The following is a 15,629-nucleotide window of genomic DNA, read 5'->3' as shown; positions in this document are numbered from 1 at the left end:
CATTTTCAGACTGGCAGAATATCACAAGTGGTGTACCATAAGGGTTGTTGCGGGTACCTCAACTCTTTACAATTTATACAAGTGATTGGGACCAAAGGTTTGGTATCTAAATTTGCTGACACAAAAATAGGTAGGAAAATATGTAGTTGAAGAGGACATAAGGAGCCTACAAAGAGATTTGGTAGGTTAATGAGTGGGCAAAGATCTGAAAAAGTGTGAAATTGTCTGCTTTAGCCACAAAAAAAAACACATGACGTAAATGGTAAGAGGTTCCAGAGCTCTGAAGTGTAGAGAACCTGGGTTTCGTAGTGCATGAATTACAGAAGGTTAGTATGCAGGTACAACAAGTAATCAGGAAAGCTTACAGAATGTTATGGTTTATTGTGAGATAGCTGAATGCAAGAGTAGAAAGATTATGTTTCAGTTATACAGGGCATCAGTGAGACCACATCTGGAGTAGTGTAAAGTATTGGTCACCATACTTGCAAAAGGATATTAATACACTGTAAGCAGTTCTTGGAATGGACAGATTTGCCTTGAGAAAAATACAGACAGACTAAATCAGTATTCTTGGAGTTTAGAAGAATTAGAGGGGACTTAATTTAAAAATATAAGATCCTGCATATCCTGGTCAATGTAAAAAAGATATTTCCTCTTGTAGGAGAATCTAGAACCAGGGATAATAGTTTAAAAATAAGGAGTCACCCATTTAAAACAGAAATGAGGGAGCGTGATTTTTTCCTCTCAGAGGGTTCAGAGTCTTTGAAATTCCTTTTCCCAAAAGGCAGTGAATGCAAATTTTTTAAATTATTTTTAAGGCAGAGGTAGATAGATTCTTGATTCCAAGAGGATGAAAGATATTTGGAATGTGTGGGAATGAAGAGTTGAAGTTAAAATCAGTTCAGCCATGACCTCATTGAATGGTGTAACAAGTTCGAAGGGCCGAGCAGCCTACTCTCGTTCCTTGTTTGTATGTTTGTATGTATCTCTTCAGTCATAGTAATGTCGTGAAGCTGCTGAGGTGGGAGTCAACTTAAAGATTGAAAGCTTTTTGTTATGCAAGGGTCTTGGGGGTTACAGAAGGAAGGTGAGTAAACAGAGTTAAGGTATAGAGCAACAACGATCTGGCAGAATGGCCTCTTTCAGTTCCAATGTGTTACAAAATTGATCGGCATATCTGTGGTAGCCAAAATTCAATGGAAATCTAACAGGTAATTTCTGCTAGATTTTATAGATTGTGATGCCTGCCTGAGCTCATTTCCAATACATGAAAAATAGTATACCTAAGCAAATAGTGGTGGTGATATTTCCATCTGAGAGTAGCTTGTTAAAATATTTATTTTTAGTGCTTCCTTTAAGATAGAACTGAAAGAAAATTAACACCTGAAGCATTTCATTCAAATAATAAACCTACCAGTCAAAAGCCCAGTGAGCTGTTAAATTACATGTCATTAATATATTAGGAGCAGCACGGAGCAGAAAACCCCATCAGCAGAAGCATAGTTTTCGGCAATGTAACAGAAATATGGAACTTTCTGTTTCATTTACATATTAAGTAATTACTGGACTAAATACCAGTATAACCAGTTGAGGAAGAAGTGATAGAAAAGTGAGTATTTAAAAATATTACAAACGAACATGAACCGCGCTTAAACCTTGCTTCTGGAACTTGCATCCGGAGAATTAATCAAATGTGCTTGCTCAATGGGTACAGCTGCATACTCAATGAACATTAAAGATGTGAGCTGGTTAAAGAGGTCAGGTTCATAAACAGCAGCACTGATGCAAACACCAGCCGTTCTGTTCTCAATTTCATCTGTTCATTTTAAACCTAAGCAGCAATATTATTTTAAGTATTTTGGGCTTTTCTTTTCTCTTGTTTAAAGCACAACGGAAACAGACTATAACTGAGTATAAAATAATTCCACTTGACATCATTAAGTAGTGCATTATGATACTTGGAGTTACCAAACCAGATGTCGTTTGAGTAGAGGGTAGGAGGGGGCAAATATTATGCAATATATTAACCATTTAATGGGTGATTTGGAAGCCAATGTATTTCTCAGTTAACAATCGATCAGTGTCTGGTAGCATTGTAGCAAGTGTGTGATTTTCAATTATAAGTATTTGACAGTGCTACTGGTATGAAGATCTGAATGTTAGTGATGCCACATAATTACTAAGTACACTATATTTAAGATGCATATAAATATATCATTACCCAAAAGACCCACACTGTGTGGGCAAAAAAGATAGGTCAAACTCATAGTCACATAGCTTAAAAGCAGGCCCTTTAGCCCACCATGTCTATACCAACCAACAAACACCAAACTATACTAATCCCATTTACCTGCACTTAGACTGTAGTCTACGATGCCTTGGCATGTTAAGTATTCATCCAGATGCTTAAATGTTGCGAGAATACCTGTCACAATCACTCTCTCAGGTACGGTATTCCATTTTTCTATCAGTCTCTGGATGAAAAGAATTTTGTCAGATCCCCTCTAAACCACTTACTCCTCACCTTAAATTTATGCCCTCTAGTCTTAGACATGTTTGCCATGGGGAAAAGATCTGGAATGAGGAATGAACTATGTCACAGCAAGGGGAAAAGTGACAGAAAAGTTACTGACCACACAGCCCAGGACTTACATGCAGAAACTCACAAGGATTTAACAGTGAAACTTCCCACCTTTTTTTGAAATTTATTTAATCTAGACACATATTATTTGGGAAAAAAAAACGAGGATAAGCCTATCACATTCAACTGACTGATGTAAACATATCTGTTGTTTTCATTGGCCTGTTAAGCTCCCTATTCAATTGGTTTGTCCCATGCCCACCTTCTCCACCCCAAGAGTAACCACAACCCTCCCTATTCACTGATCTAAGCCAAAAAAATTGCCAATTCTTTAATGCTCCTGATTTTGGAGTCTGCAAATGTTTCCTCTTCTCACTTATGCCAGCAGTCTAAAACATTGTGGGACAAGGGTTGTAAGTTCATTACTTAAAAAATTCATGCAAGAACCTGTTGAAAAAGCCTGCAGAGCTTCAAGCAATTTTAAATTAGCTCTGCGAATATTGCTGGGAAAGGAATTATTGCCCGTCACTATTAGCGTCAAAAAGATAGTGGTGGCCACCTTCATGAGATACTATGGGGTATACGAACAAAGGTATCGTTGCAAGTAAGGAATGTATGTGACTTGGAGCGTTGCATGCAGATAGCAATGCTCACATGTAGCTGCTCTTGTCCTTCTAGGTGGTAAATACTGTGGGTTTAGAAAGTGCTGTCAAAAGTGTGTTACTGTAATGCATCATGTAGATGTTACATACTCCTCCAACTGTGTTTTAGTGGTGAATGGAGTAAAGTTAAAGGTGGTGAATGGTTGCCAATTGAGTAAGCTGCTGCATCTTATGGAGTTGAGCTTCTTCAATATTGTTAGAGATGTACTCATCCATACAAGTATTCACAGTCCTGATTTGCGTCATGAGGACCCAGTTCATCTTCTGGTCAAGGACATTGCTGATGGTGGATTCACTGATGGTAATGCCATTGAATGTCAAGGGGAGATGGTTAGATTCTGTCTTAGTTGAGATGGTCATTGCTTGGCACTTCAGGGGAAAATTACATTCATGCCACATATCCTCCTTGAATGTTGTCCAGATCTTACTGCACATAGAGATGGATTGCTACAGTGACTGATGAGTTGAGAATAGTCCTGAACAATTATGCAGTCATCAGTGAAAATCCATACTTCTGCCTTCTACTCGAGTACAGATCATTAATAAAGTAGCCATAAATGGTTGGACCTACGACACTACACTCACAGAGCTCCTGCAGCAACGTCCAGTGGAACGTCTGGGAGATATCAGAAAATCTCAGCAATCTCGAAGTGAGTATATTTTCCGGTCAGAATCAATTAGTCACTGTAGACAGGCTCCCAGCATTAACACAGCTCCAACTGCGTGGTCATTACAGCATGTGTGATAAAGAGACAGAAATTGACTTTGCTCTAGGGACTATCATGGATTGCTAAAGAGCCAAGGTCAGGAAGCTAGATTTGATAATGTTGTAAGATGATGTGGAGTTTTGACTGTACTGTACAGTACACACTTGTTTCTCAGCCAATGCAGCTCCTCCAACCCACTGCTGAGGAGATAGCCCAATTGACAGCCTGATTGGGAGTCAGGGTAGATGTATGATTCAAAGCAAGATGTAAAATTGCAACCATTTTTGCTCCTCCTGGCTCACAAGCAGTGCTCTGAAGGCACTTATCTTCACCCTGAAGAGTCTTAAGAGTCCCCTCAGAAAACCGCTTAAATCAGAAGCTGCCAAACTTGTTAAAATATTCAGATTTACAATCCGCTGGGAGTAGATTGATTGCCTGCCTGGCCCTTGTACTGCTTCTGTTGAACTTGGAAGTGGGCAAGGTGGGAACAAATTTAAAATGCAATATCTCAACTGACCTCCCCCACCCGCCAAATTTTTTGGAGTTAATATTTATCCTATTATACAGGGTCATTCCCAATATAAATTTCATGGTGGGTTCACTGCACAGGGAGAAGCAAAAATAAAACAGTTAATGGTAATTCAGTCAACAGCAGCAAAAGTAAAGTAAAAATAAAGCAAGCTGGTTTCAGGATTATGATTTTATGAGATTTTGCAGCATATTATTATTACCTCATTTAAATATTTAGACGATGGAATAGTTCCACCATCTACTCAAAATAAAACCACAAACTTCTGTTCAACAGATAGCTTCCATCACTCAACCCAAGACTGACACCAAAGAAAAATGGATAGGAGATACTGTGATGTTACTCTTGGCTTATTTCCAGATACCATCAAAGCATGTGACTGTTGTAGGTGAAAGTGTGCCCCGATTATCCTCCTCCTCCCACCCATCCCTCCAGATGAACCTCCACATATTCGCAGCCTTGGAAAGGTTTGAGAGACCTGTGCTCCTCTGGTTTATCCTGGCCCCAATGAGGTCTGTGGTCATTATACTGAAGCTACATCATCCTCTGGGCAAGCCATCCCCTGAGGACTGTGTTATGGGCTCAGCGGCTTTGAGAGCGATTCAGAGAGATATAAGTCAAATCTAAGCACTGAGTTACAAGCAAAGGGTAGACACATGCAGGCTGTGCCTCCTTGAATGAAGATAAAGATGACACATTTAAAGAGATAACATAGTGTAGAGCTGGAGGAACACAGCAGGTCAGGTAGCATCAGAGGAGCAGTAAAGTTGATGTTTCAGGTCAGGACCCTTCTTCAGAAATGGGGAGGGGGAAGGGAGCTCAAAAATAAATAGAGAGAGGAGGGGTGGGGCTGGGGAAGGTAGGTTTGATGCTGATAGGTGAGTGCAGGTAGGGGGTGGTGGGGATTGGTCAGTGAAGTGGGAGGAACGGATAGGTGGGAGAGAAGATGGACAGGTTTATAGAGGTGGATCAGGTACTAAGTAGAATAACATTACAAACCAAGGACATTGGGGTCATTAAACTGGGAACAGGCAAGACTGGACTGACATTAGAAATATATTATTTTCTCTATAAAACATTAAACAACATAATAAACACTATACACTTGCTACTTTTATTTAAAGGCCTTTTTATCTCTCCCGCCAGCAGACCTTAGGGCTTGTACCATGCTTGACAGCATGCCTCCTAACAGATGGCCATGTATTTTTCCTCTCAATGTACAATATAAATAAAGTCATATTTGATAAACTCCTCAAGGAGCCAGTTAGTGTCCACTGAGTCAGAAAAGAGATTGGTAACAGCTGCAGCATGTTTGTGCTTCTTTGGAGCTTGTATTTCCTGCATAAAAACCAACAGAACTGTGGATGTCGTAAATCAGAAACAAAAACAGAAGTTGCTGGAAAAGCTCAGCAGGTCTGGCAGCATCTGTGAACAGAAATTAGAGTTAACTCCAGTTCTGAGGAAGGGTCATTGGACCTGAAACGTTAACTCTGATTTCTCTTCACAGATGCTGCCTGACCTACTGAGCTTTTCCAGCAACTTCTGCTTTTGTATTTCCTGCACTTGGTTCCACGTGTTTAAATCTATCTTCATACGTTTATGGTACAATTTAGCACAACCTTTTGGATGAAACATTAAACTGAGGTGGTGTCTCCCCCTCAGGTAGATGTTGAAGATCCTAAGGCACTATTCAATCAAGAGCAGGAGAGTTATCTCAAGTGTTCTGGCCATCATTCAACCCTCAATCAATATTACTCAATTTATTGCTTTTAGTGAGACCTAGCTGTAGATGAATTAGCTGCTGTGTCTGCGACATTACTACAGTGAGGACTATTTTTAGAAGTACATCATTTTCTGTAAAGCACTCTGGGATGGTTTGGAGTGATAATAGATACTGCAGAAGTGTGAATCTTGTTTTTTAGTTTACAATGCTTGAACCGAGAAGGTAAGACAAGATCTATTACTCTTTTCCCTTGGTCACATGGGGCACCATAATGCTGAACCTGCTTCAACCAACATTTTTCCTGTTCTAGATTCCCCAGCAGAGGAAATGCAAAGCTCCCACTCTTTACCGTCTCAACCCCCTTCATAATCTTGTGGATTGCAATGGGATCAGCAATCATTCCTCTAAACTCCAGACCCAATTTACTCAACCACAAATAATAGAATTTTTTTTATCCCAGGAACTCATCTGATACACCTGTATTCTGTTACTGTACTGTCACTCTACAGCTTTGGTGGCTTTTGAGCAGGAAGGTACAATGAAAAGTTGCAATGAAATTTGTAGATGCTTATAAGCAAAAATCTGTGACAGGTAATTTAAAGGTTCAAACAAGGAAAAGATAAATTCACCAAAGTTTTATCAGACCATTGGGCTACTCTCTCATCAGAGAGGAACAACTGGTGGTGGTTTAACCTGAGGGTAGTCACACCTTAGGCACGGGCAGAGGATGAGAAGGAGAATCTTTCATGGTAACTTCAGCCGTTGCAAGAATTGAAGTTACAGTGTTGGTGTCACTCTGCATTGCTAACCAACCATTCAGTCAACTGAGCTAATAGACCTCCCTGAAACAAGGATATCACACTGGCTGGAAACAAAGGATCTTAGCCTCTAATGTCATTATTCACATTCAAGGACTGAACAAACTAGTAAAGACCACTCTTTTGCCATTTAGCAATATTCAGCATTACAAAGTAAAAGAAACTGAACTGAATTTGCAAACAGCTACAGAAGTAGAAATTTTACACAAGAATTCACAAAGATTGTGCTCAAGGGACTTATGAAATTTGATAAAAAGTCTAGTCCCATGCAGTAGGATGTTACTGCCCTGAATTAGAGAAACAGAGCACTAAAATTTGATCCCAACCTGTTATAGTCAGCTGTTCCATCTCCAAATAAGCCACTACCATAATACTGTTTGAAACCAGTGACATCAGCAATACAGACCAACTGACGTTAATTTCTACACTACCATCCAGACTCTTAAAAGATATGATACATTATTAATAAATTCAAAACATTCACTGACCCTGCATATTATAAATATGGCTATAAAGTTCACACTCTAGAATCATCAACACCAGGTTTGGGAGGCAAGAGTCAGGAGCAGAAATTGGAGGAAGACTTGCAGACAGGAAGCTCAGATCTTCCAGGTAATAGTCTGTCTACTCCAGAATTACAGACAGAAAGATCCCAAAGTTTAAGGAAAGAATGTGCAGTGCAGGACGTTCTGAAATACTATCTTTCCCTTGGCTAGCGAAGAAAAAGAAGGCAACGCAGCACCAATCAGGCAAAAGCTTTGGTGTAGGAAATCCAGAATTTTGTTCTTTAAATGATGGAACATGAGAGGTTTATGTAGACAAGTTGGGCTCCGCCTGAACAAAAGGGATAGACAACGCACAGAATAGTGTCAGTGCTTTAACTAAATCCAGGGATTAAGAGGACACTTGGAAAAAAATGTGCCAGTGGACACATTTTAACATTTATTACGGCTTTTTTCTTGCATCTTTTACCACATTTCCATATCATTGCCAACATAGTTAGCAAACATCTGTATAAGCTTAAGTTGATTAATACTCAAAGTCCAATAAGATGCATCTGAGTATCCTGAAGGAACCAAAGCAGTAAAAATAGGGAAATTCTGGCTTAAATCTTTTTATATTAACTGAATATTGGAGAGATATCTGCAGTGAAAAAGTAGATCTTGCAGGAATTTTTAAAAAAGCAAAAGTGATGCAGTTAACTAAATGTAATGAGGATAAAGTTACAATATCCTTAACAATCATAATATGATGGAACATCAGAGTAAAAACATGATGAAAAATAGTAAATATTGATTCTTGATGGCTAGATTACTGGTTTTCTTTAATGATGAGACAAAGTAACATTATAAGTATGACAGTGAATGTACTGCAGATGGAACTTCAGTAAGGCAAACACAAACAGAAATTGCTGAAAAAGCTTAGCAGATCTGGCAGCTCTGTGGAGAGAAATCAAAGTTAACATTTCAGATCAAGTGACCTTCCTCAGAACTCAGTTATGAGGAAGGATCACTCGACCCGAAATGTTAACTCTGATTTCTCTCAACAGCTGCTACCAGACCTGCTGAGCTTTTCCAGCAATTTCTGTTCACGTTTTTGATTTACAGCATCTGCAGTTCTTTCCGCTTTTGCTTCAGTAAGGTGCTTTTGGAATGGTATGGTTCGTTTTGGAAAGAAAGTAGGCATCAATAGGAATTTCACAATATATGCATAATTAATTCATTGTCAGAACACAGGAGTTGGTGGTATGGGGATTTGCATAGTCGAGGATGTTACCAATGAGGTCTCCATCTTAAGACTTTTGTTTAATAAATGATCCGAAGCTAGGAGTCACCAGCAGTGGGGCTAAGATGAGGCTAAGCTTTTAAAGATGTAAAGCTTAACTGTGGGGCTGCATAGAATTAATGAAAGGAGGACTTGAGTTATTTGGGATTTGGACGAGTAGGTGTCATGTGAAATTTAATGAAGAGGAATGCAAAAAGCTTCACATGCTGAAAAAAATCCAAGAAGTAACTGTAAACCAAACAGCCAGAAATCCACAAATATGGAAAATAAAAGTGATATAAGGTCCTGATTGACAATAAATTCAAGCCTTCACACAATGTTCAGTGCAGTGAGTAAAACGAATTAGATGCTGGAGTCCATTGAGGTCAATATTGAACCAACCTTGTGAGATAACCCTCATATTTTTAAATCATTAACGCTACCATAATAAAAATATTGCTTTCAATTCTGATCAAAACAAAAAGATATTGAACGAATAGAGAGGAAGGAGAGGATTATGAAGAGAGATGCCCTGAAAATTGTATTAACACACTTTGGGCCTCAATGGCCTGCCCATCAGCCCATTACTACCTGCTGATTTTCAATTAACAGTCACCCTGTTTGTCCGATGAGAAACAGGCAGCATCAGCTAAAACGTACCCCTCCACTATCTCACCAGTAGAGTACAGTAAAGGGCAGGCTTGGAAAAACCAGTCTCAGACTCCATCTGCTCTTCATTGTTTCTTTCATGTTCCCTAATCAGCTCCATATGGTCTCAAAAAAAACTCGACATGAGTAAGGTCAAAGCTTCAAGAAATTCATGAAAGAACAAAGCCCCTATTTTAGAGATCTCTTATTCAGCTGCCACTGTGGCACATGTGTTTCCAGACTTTAGTTAGCTTAAATAGAGCGGTTTAGATGGTGCTTGCTGCCTAGTAATATTATGGTGCGTGCATTCATGGTTTGCATTTATCAACTAAAATCCACGAACTCAGCATTAAACTGGGAAGTGCTACCAAAGCCCAGACTGAACGCAGTCTGCGCCTGCCTGAAAGTGAGCAAGGCTCAGTTGATGACATCAGTTCCCTTAGATCATCTCCTGAAGCTCATGGTCCATTTCAAGAACACAACATGGCTAGAATGTCAGCTATCAGCATTTAGTCAACAGCCACAAACTTCCCCTGGAGCAACAGCATGTTAACCAAAGGATGGGAAAAGGAAGGCAAGACGATTGGGCAGTTGGAATCACAAGTGAGAGAGTAAGTCCCAGCTTACCACACAGTCAGATTGACTCTATGGATGCTCAAAATTGGAGGGTGAGACCTGATTCCAAGCTTCCTGCTCCCATTCCCAAATCTCGCTGACATCTCACTTGAGAGAAATTTCCCCAAGTCAGGTTACCTCTGTCTAACATAGGACCTGGCCTGAGTCAAATTTTTCAAATAATAATTCATTTTTCTTTTTATTCTTCCACAGGATGTGGTATCACCATTAGGTCAGCATTTATTGCCTATTCCTAATTGTCCTTGATAAGCTGACGGTAACCAACTTTCTTGAACCACAGCTATCCTTGGTAGTTACAACCACAAAGCTATTAGGAAGGGTATTCCATGAGTTTGACTCTGACAGTGAAGGAACAGCAATATAGTTCCAAGTCAGGATGGTGTGTAGCTTGGAGGGAAATCTGCAGGTGATGGTATTTCCAAGTGTTGCCTTTGTCTTTCTAGGTCATTGAGGTCACAAGCTATTTGAAAGAGGCTTGCTATGTTGCTGCACTACATCTTCTGGATGGTGTACACTTGAACCCTGCGTACTGGTGGTGGATGTAGTGACAATCAAGTGGACTGATATATGCTTAAAAGAAAATTGATCCCTTGTAGGGAGAGAAGGCAGTGAGAGTGGAAGGGCGAATAAAAATGTAAAAGTGGAGGAATAGAAAGAAGGGGAAATGGGAGGAGCAGAGGCAGGAGACCAAGGTGAGGAGGAGAATGAAATTAGAAGCAGAAAAAGGAGAAAAGTGGAAAAGAAAGAGCAAAAAGAGAAAAAGCAAGAGAGAAGAGCAGAGAGTATGGCCACAGCAACATTGAAGGAAGAGGAGACCACATGGTTTCTCAAGCTTGCTCCACCATTCAATATTCATACAAGATTTCTTCCTCAACCCCATTTTCCTGTCTGCTTCTCAATCAAGGATGAAAAATCTGTTTGTCCCAGTAAATAGGAGGAAGACTGGGTCTTGTGGAGCTGGCTGCCAATGGGCAATTTTGTGGCTGTTGAAATACTGACTTCCACTTTGTATGAGACATCTGTTCTTCATTTGTAGCACAACTGCTTATAATTCACCTGTTCTCCAAGTGAATTGATGATGGAGAATTGAACATAGAGAAAAAGACAAGCCATTTAGCACCTCAAACCTGTCCCACCAGTCAATGAGACCAGAGCAGATATGTAACTAATCTACAATTGTCATAAATTTCTTAGTAACTTTGATTAACAAGAAAATTATCAATCTCAGATTTAAAATTAACGACTAATCTAGCAGTAATTCCCATCTAAGGAAGAGAGTTCCAAACCTCAATTAGTTTTTGTTTGCAGAATTGTTTCCTGATTTCACTGCTGAAAATTCTGACTTCAATTTTTCAACTACATTCTCTCATCCTCCCCTCCCCAACAAGAGTGGATAGGTTCTTTCGATCCACCCTAACTGTTTTCCTTAATATCTTGGAAACTTCAAATAACTCATCCCTTAATCTTTTAAATTCCAGGTATGAAACACTAGTTTGTGTAATCTCCCCTCAAAATTTAACTCTTCAGTCTAGTTTACATTCTGCTAAACCTAATCTGAGCTCGCACCAAGAAGAAAATATCTTTCCTAATGTATGGTGCCCAAAGTTACCCTCAGTAACTCTATATGTCATTTAAGCAGGACTTTGTATGGCTGAAGCATGATTTTTGTCCCTTTCTACTTTAGTCTGTGAGATAAGAAACCATTTTAGGAAGTTGAATTGACAGTCGAATTAGGAAGCAGGGAGACTTGTATTGTTTTCCTGCAGTTGCATTCAGCAGCATAATTTTAGCCTGTCTACTATAATCTTTGTGCAGTGCAAAGGTTCATATTGATTTCGCTTTAAGAGGTTTTATGCTTCATTTTATTCAAAATTGAACAGTTTATTTTTGAAGTTGTTCAATCTCAAAGTAGTTGGACAACTCTTCTATGAAGCATTTTGGAAGGTATTATTAAAGGTGCTATACTGGCAAACTTCTAGTGAGAGATCTGCTAATTTATCCTTTTAACCTGTGTTTTCTCCCCTTCCCCTTTGGTGAAAACCCCTTGGACACTTAATAAGTTGTAATTTCAGTAGAAACAAAATTTGAAGCAGAACTGATCTGCTGGTCCCTCCAGTGCTTTTCTACTCCACGTGGAGAATTGGTTTTGAAAGAAATTATGCCAGCAAGTGTCATTGACACTCCTGTCAGAAAATGTGGAGACTTGTGTTGTTTTTCTGTAGCTGCATTCAGAAGCAGAAACTCTGCAAATTTTATTTTAACTGGTTAATTAAAAAAAAAGCTGTTACAGTGCAAATTGTCTTACTGATTATTTTGAGGTATTTTACACTGGGAGTTTACAACTCTATTTTTGAAATGGGAGAATGGTGAAACAGAGACATCATGCTTTCCGATAAAATTCCAACCAATCACAATTATGTTACAGTTAAGGCAAGCACTGCAAAGAATTACCTCCATATCTTTGCAAAAAGTTGCGTTGGCTCCAAAAAGAATCTGGCACTGTTCATCAGCACTGTAGTGCATGCCTGGCAGTTTAGGAGGTAGTCGCGTTATATAGTGACTTCTAGGGTCAGTTTCCAAGAGGCAGGCACTGACTTTCGACCTGTTAATAATAAATGCAAACATTTTATTAAACAAAACGCTTATCATTTTCCACCAAGAAAATAAGTAGTCTTGTTCTATGGTAATGGATGTGAAAGGGTTAACCTGAGCTACGCTGAAGCCCTGTCCACAGTGATATGTAACACAGCCACTGGGTGGAGCACAGAGCAAAATTCAGGGAGTCCTGGGAAGGTGGATTTGGAGACAGTCATGTCCTCTACTCCTCGTGTTACCACCTGTATAATGTAGTCTGCGTATAAGTAATAAGATGTAATAAACATTGCCTAGATATTCTGGTCATCAGATGTCTTTATGCTGGAGATTCCTGGTCAGAAAGCTCCTGTTACAAAGCTACCCATGAAGCCACAAACCCAATAGTGAAGAAAAACTTCAGAGAAACCACATACCCCTTTGTGGCAGTCAGTGTGCTGAGTTCTAAGATTTAAATGTCCAGCAGCAGAGCCAGTCACTTTTACAGCTATGAAAGGATATGCAAGTATGGGGTTAAGATGGCAGTTAAAACAGGAGTCATGGTGCCAGAGGGTGAGGTTTAGGGTACCTGGTCAGTGAGGGTGGTAGTGTGCCCAGTGTGACATGAGTAGGGTACCAGGTGCATGGTATACCAGAGGGTGAGTTTGGTAGAATGTCAGAACAGAACGGTACAGCACAGGAATAGGCCCTTCAGCCCACCAAGACTGCACCCATAGTGGCCTTTCTAAACTAAAAACCTTTTGCCTCTACGAGGTCCGTATCCTCTATTCTCTACCTATGAGGTTGCTGGCTTGCTTGCCGAGCTGGCTGGTTATCATACAGGGGTTTCATTACCATGCTAGGTAACATAAGTGCAGCCTCTGATGAAGCGATGCTGTTCTACTCCACTTGGAATTTATATGATCCGGTCTGTTAAGTTGGGTTGTGTCATTTCTGGTTCTTTTTTCGCATGGGTTTGGATATAGGGTCCAATTCCACGTGTTTGTTGATTGCATTACAGGTTGAAAACCAGACCTCTAGGAATTTCCGTGCGTCTCTGTGGTTGACTTGAGCTAGGATAGTCACGCTGTCCCAGTTAAATTGGTGGCCTTCATTGTCCGAGTGCACTGAGATGAGGGAAAGTTTGTTGTGTCGTTTTGCTGCCAGCTGGTGTTTGCGTATCCTGACGGCGAGTTTCCTTCCGCTCTGGCCAATGTAATGTTTGTTGCAGTCATTGCAAGGTATTTTGTAAACTACTTGGCTCTGCATGTCATGGGTATTGGGTCTTTGGTCCTTGTGAGTGTTTGTCGTAGTGTGGCTGTAGGTTTGTGTGCTACCATGATTCCTAGTGGTTGTAGGAGTCTCCTTGTCAGTTCTGATATGTTCTTGATATAGGGTAGTGTGGCCAGTGTCTTGGGGCATACTGTGTCACTCTTGGCATTCTCCATCGAGGAGGCACCTGCGGATGAAGTTGTTGGGATATCTGTTGTTAGCAAAGACCTTGTATAGGTGCTCTTCCTCCTTCTTGCATAGTTTCTGGTGTGTTGTGGCTTGTTTGAATAGTGTCCCTATACAGCTTTGTTTGTGGATTTTGGGGTGATTGCTGTGGAAATTGAGGATTTGGTCAGTGTGGGTTGCCTTCCTATATACTGTGGTTTGGAATTCCCCAAAGGTCATTTGTTCTACCCTGACATATAGGAACGGAAGTTGATTGTTGTTTTCGTCTTCTCTCATAAATTTGATCCCAGTGAAAACGTTATTGATGAGATGGTTTGTTTCTTTTAACTTGGTGCGTTTAATGATGACGAACACCATGATGCCATACTACCCTACATTAAGAACATATCAGAACTGACAACAAGACTCCTACGACCACTAGGAATCATGTTAACACAGACACACTACCACAAACACTTACAAGGACCAAAGATTCCACACCCATGACATGCTGGACCAATGTAGTTTAAAAAATACCTTGCAATGACTGCAACAAACATTACATCAGCCAGGCAGAAGGAAACTAGCCATCGGGATATATGAACACTAGCTAGCAGCAAAACAACACAACAAACTTTCCCTCATCTCAGTGCACTCGGACAATGAAGACCATGAATTTAACTGGGACAACGTGACCATCCTAGCTCAAGCCAACCACAGACATGCACGGAAATTCCTAGAGGCCTGGTTTTCAACCTGTAATGTAATCAATAAGCATGTGCAATTGGACCCTATATCCAAACCAATGCAAAAAAGAACCAGAAATGACACAACCCGACTTAACAGACCGGATCATATAAAGTCCAAACGGAGCAGAACAACATCGCTTCATCTGATGATGTTAGCATGGTGACGAAATGCCTGTATGATAACCAGTCAGCTTGGGGAGCAAGCCAACAATCTCATCCACAATCCGAGCTACAAATCTTTGCAAGAACCTTAAATTCTCTACTTATTTATATATCTGTCAAGATGCCTCTTAAATGTTGCTACTGTATCTGTTTGTACCATCTCCCCCGACAGCATATTCCAGGCACTTACAACCCTCCATGTAAAAAACTTGCCTCTCACATCTCCATTAAATTTACCCCCTTTTATCTTAAACCTATGTACCTTAATAATTGATTTATATGCTGTGGAGAAAAAGACTAACTATTCTATCTATGCCTCTCACAATATTGTAAACTTGTATCTGGTCGCCCCTTAGCCTCTGAAATTCAAGTGAAAACAAACAAGTTTCTCCAAACTCTCCTTTCCTCTGCATTTATGGATGAAGGCAGATTAGGATGCCCCGTTCAGAGCCCTCTGCTCACCAGGCCCTTTACCATTTTTCACGCTTTTTCTCTCCTCTTTATGGTCTTCCCTTTCTTTCCACCGCACCGCACCCCACCCCACCCCACCCCACCACCCCAAACACCCACCCACCCCACATCCCCCACCCCAACCCACCACACCACCCCCACCCACTCCCCCCCAACACCACCCCCCCGCCA

At 40.4% G+C, this 15,629-nt stretch overlaps 1 protein-coding gene across 1 annotated transcript in view; it reads right to left on the bottom strand.

Annotated features, from left to right (window-relative positions):
- Positions 1-15,629, bottom strand: part of adamts17 (ADAM metallopeptidase with thrombospondin type 1 motif, 17) — a 401,456-nt gene that overhangs the window by 218,917 nt on the left and 166,910 nt on the right. The window contains exon 8 of the mRNA XM_048615713.1: positions 12,520-12,670. Within this exon, the coding sequence (XP_048471670.1) occupies positions 12,520-12,670 (151 nt within the window). The remainder of the gene's footprint in view (positions 1-12,519; positions 12,671-15,629) is intronic.

This window comes from Rhincodon typus, chromosome 33, assembly GCF_021869965.1.
Source record: "Rhincodon typus isolate 14 chromosome 33, sRhiTyp1.1, whole genome shotgun sequence".
NCBI lineage: Eukaryota > Metazoa > Chordata > Chondrichthyes > Orectolobiformes > Rhincodontidae > Rhincodon > Rhincodon typus.
The sequence above is the reverse complement of the archived record's forward strand: the minus strand, read 5'-3'. Positions and strand labels throughout refer to the sequence as shown.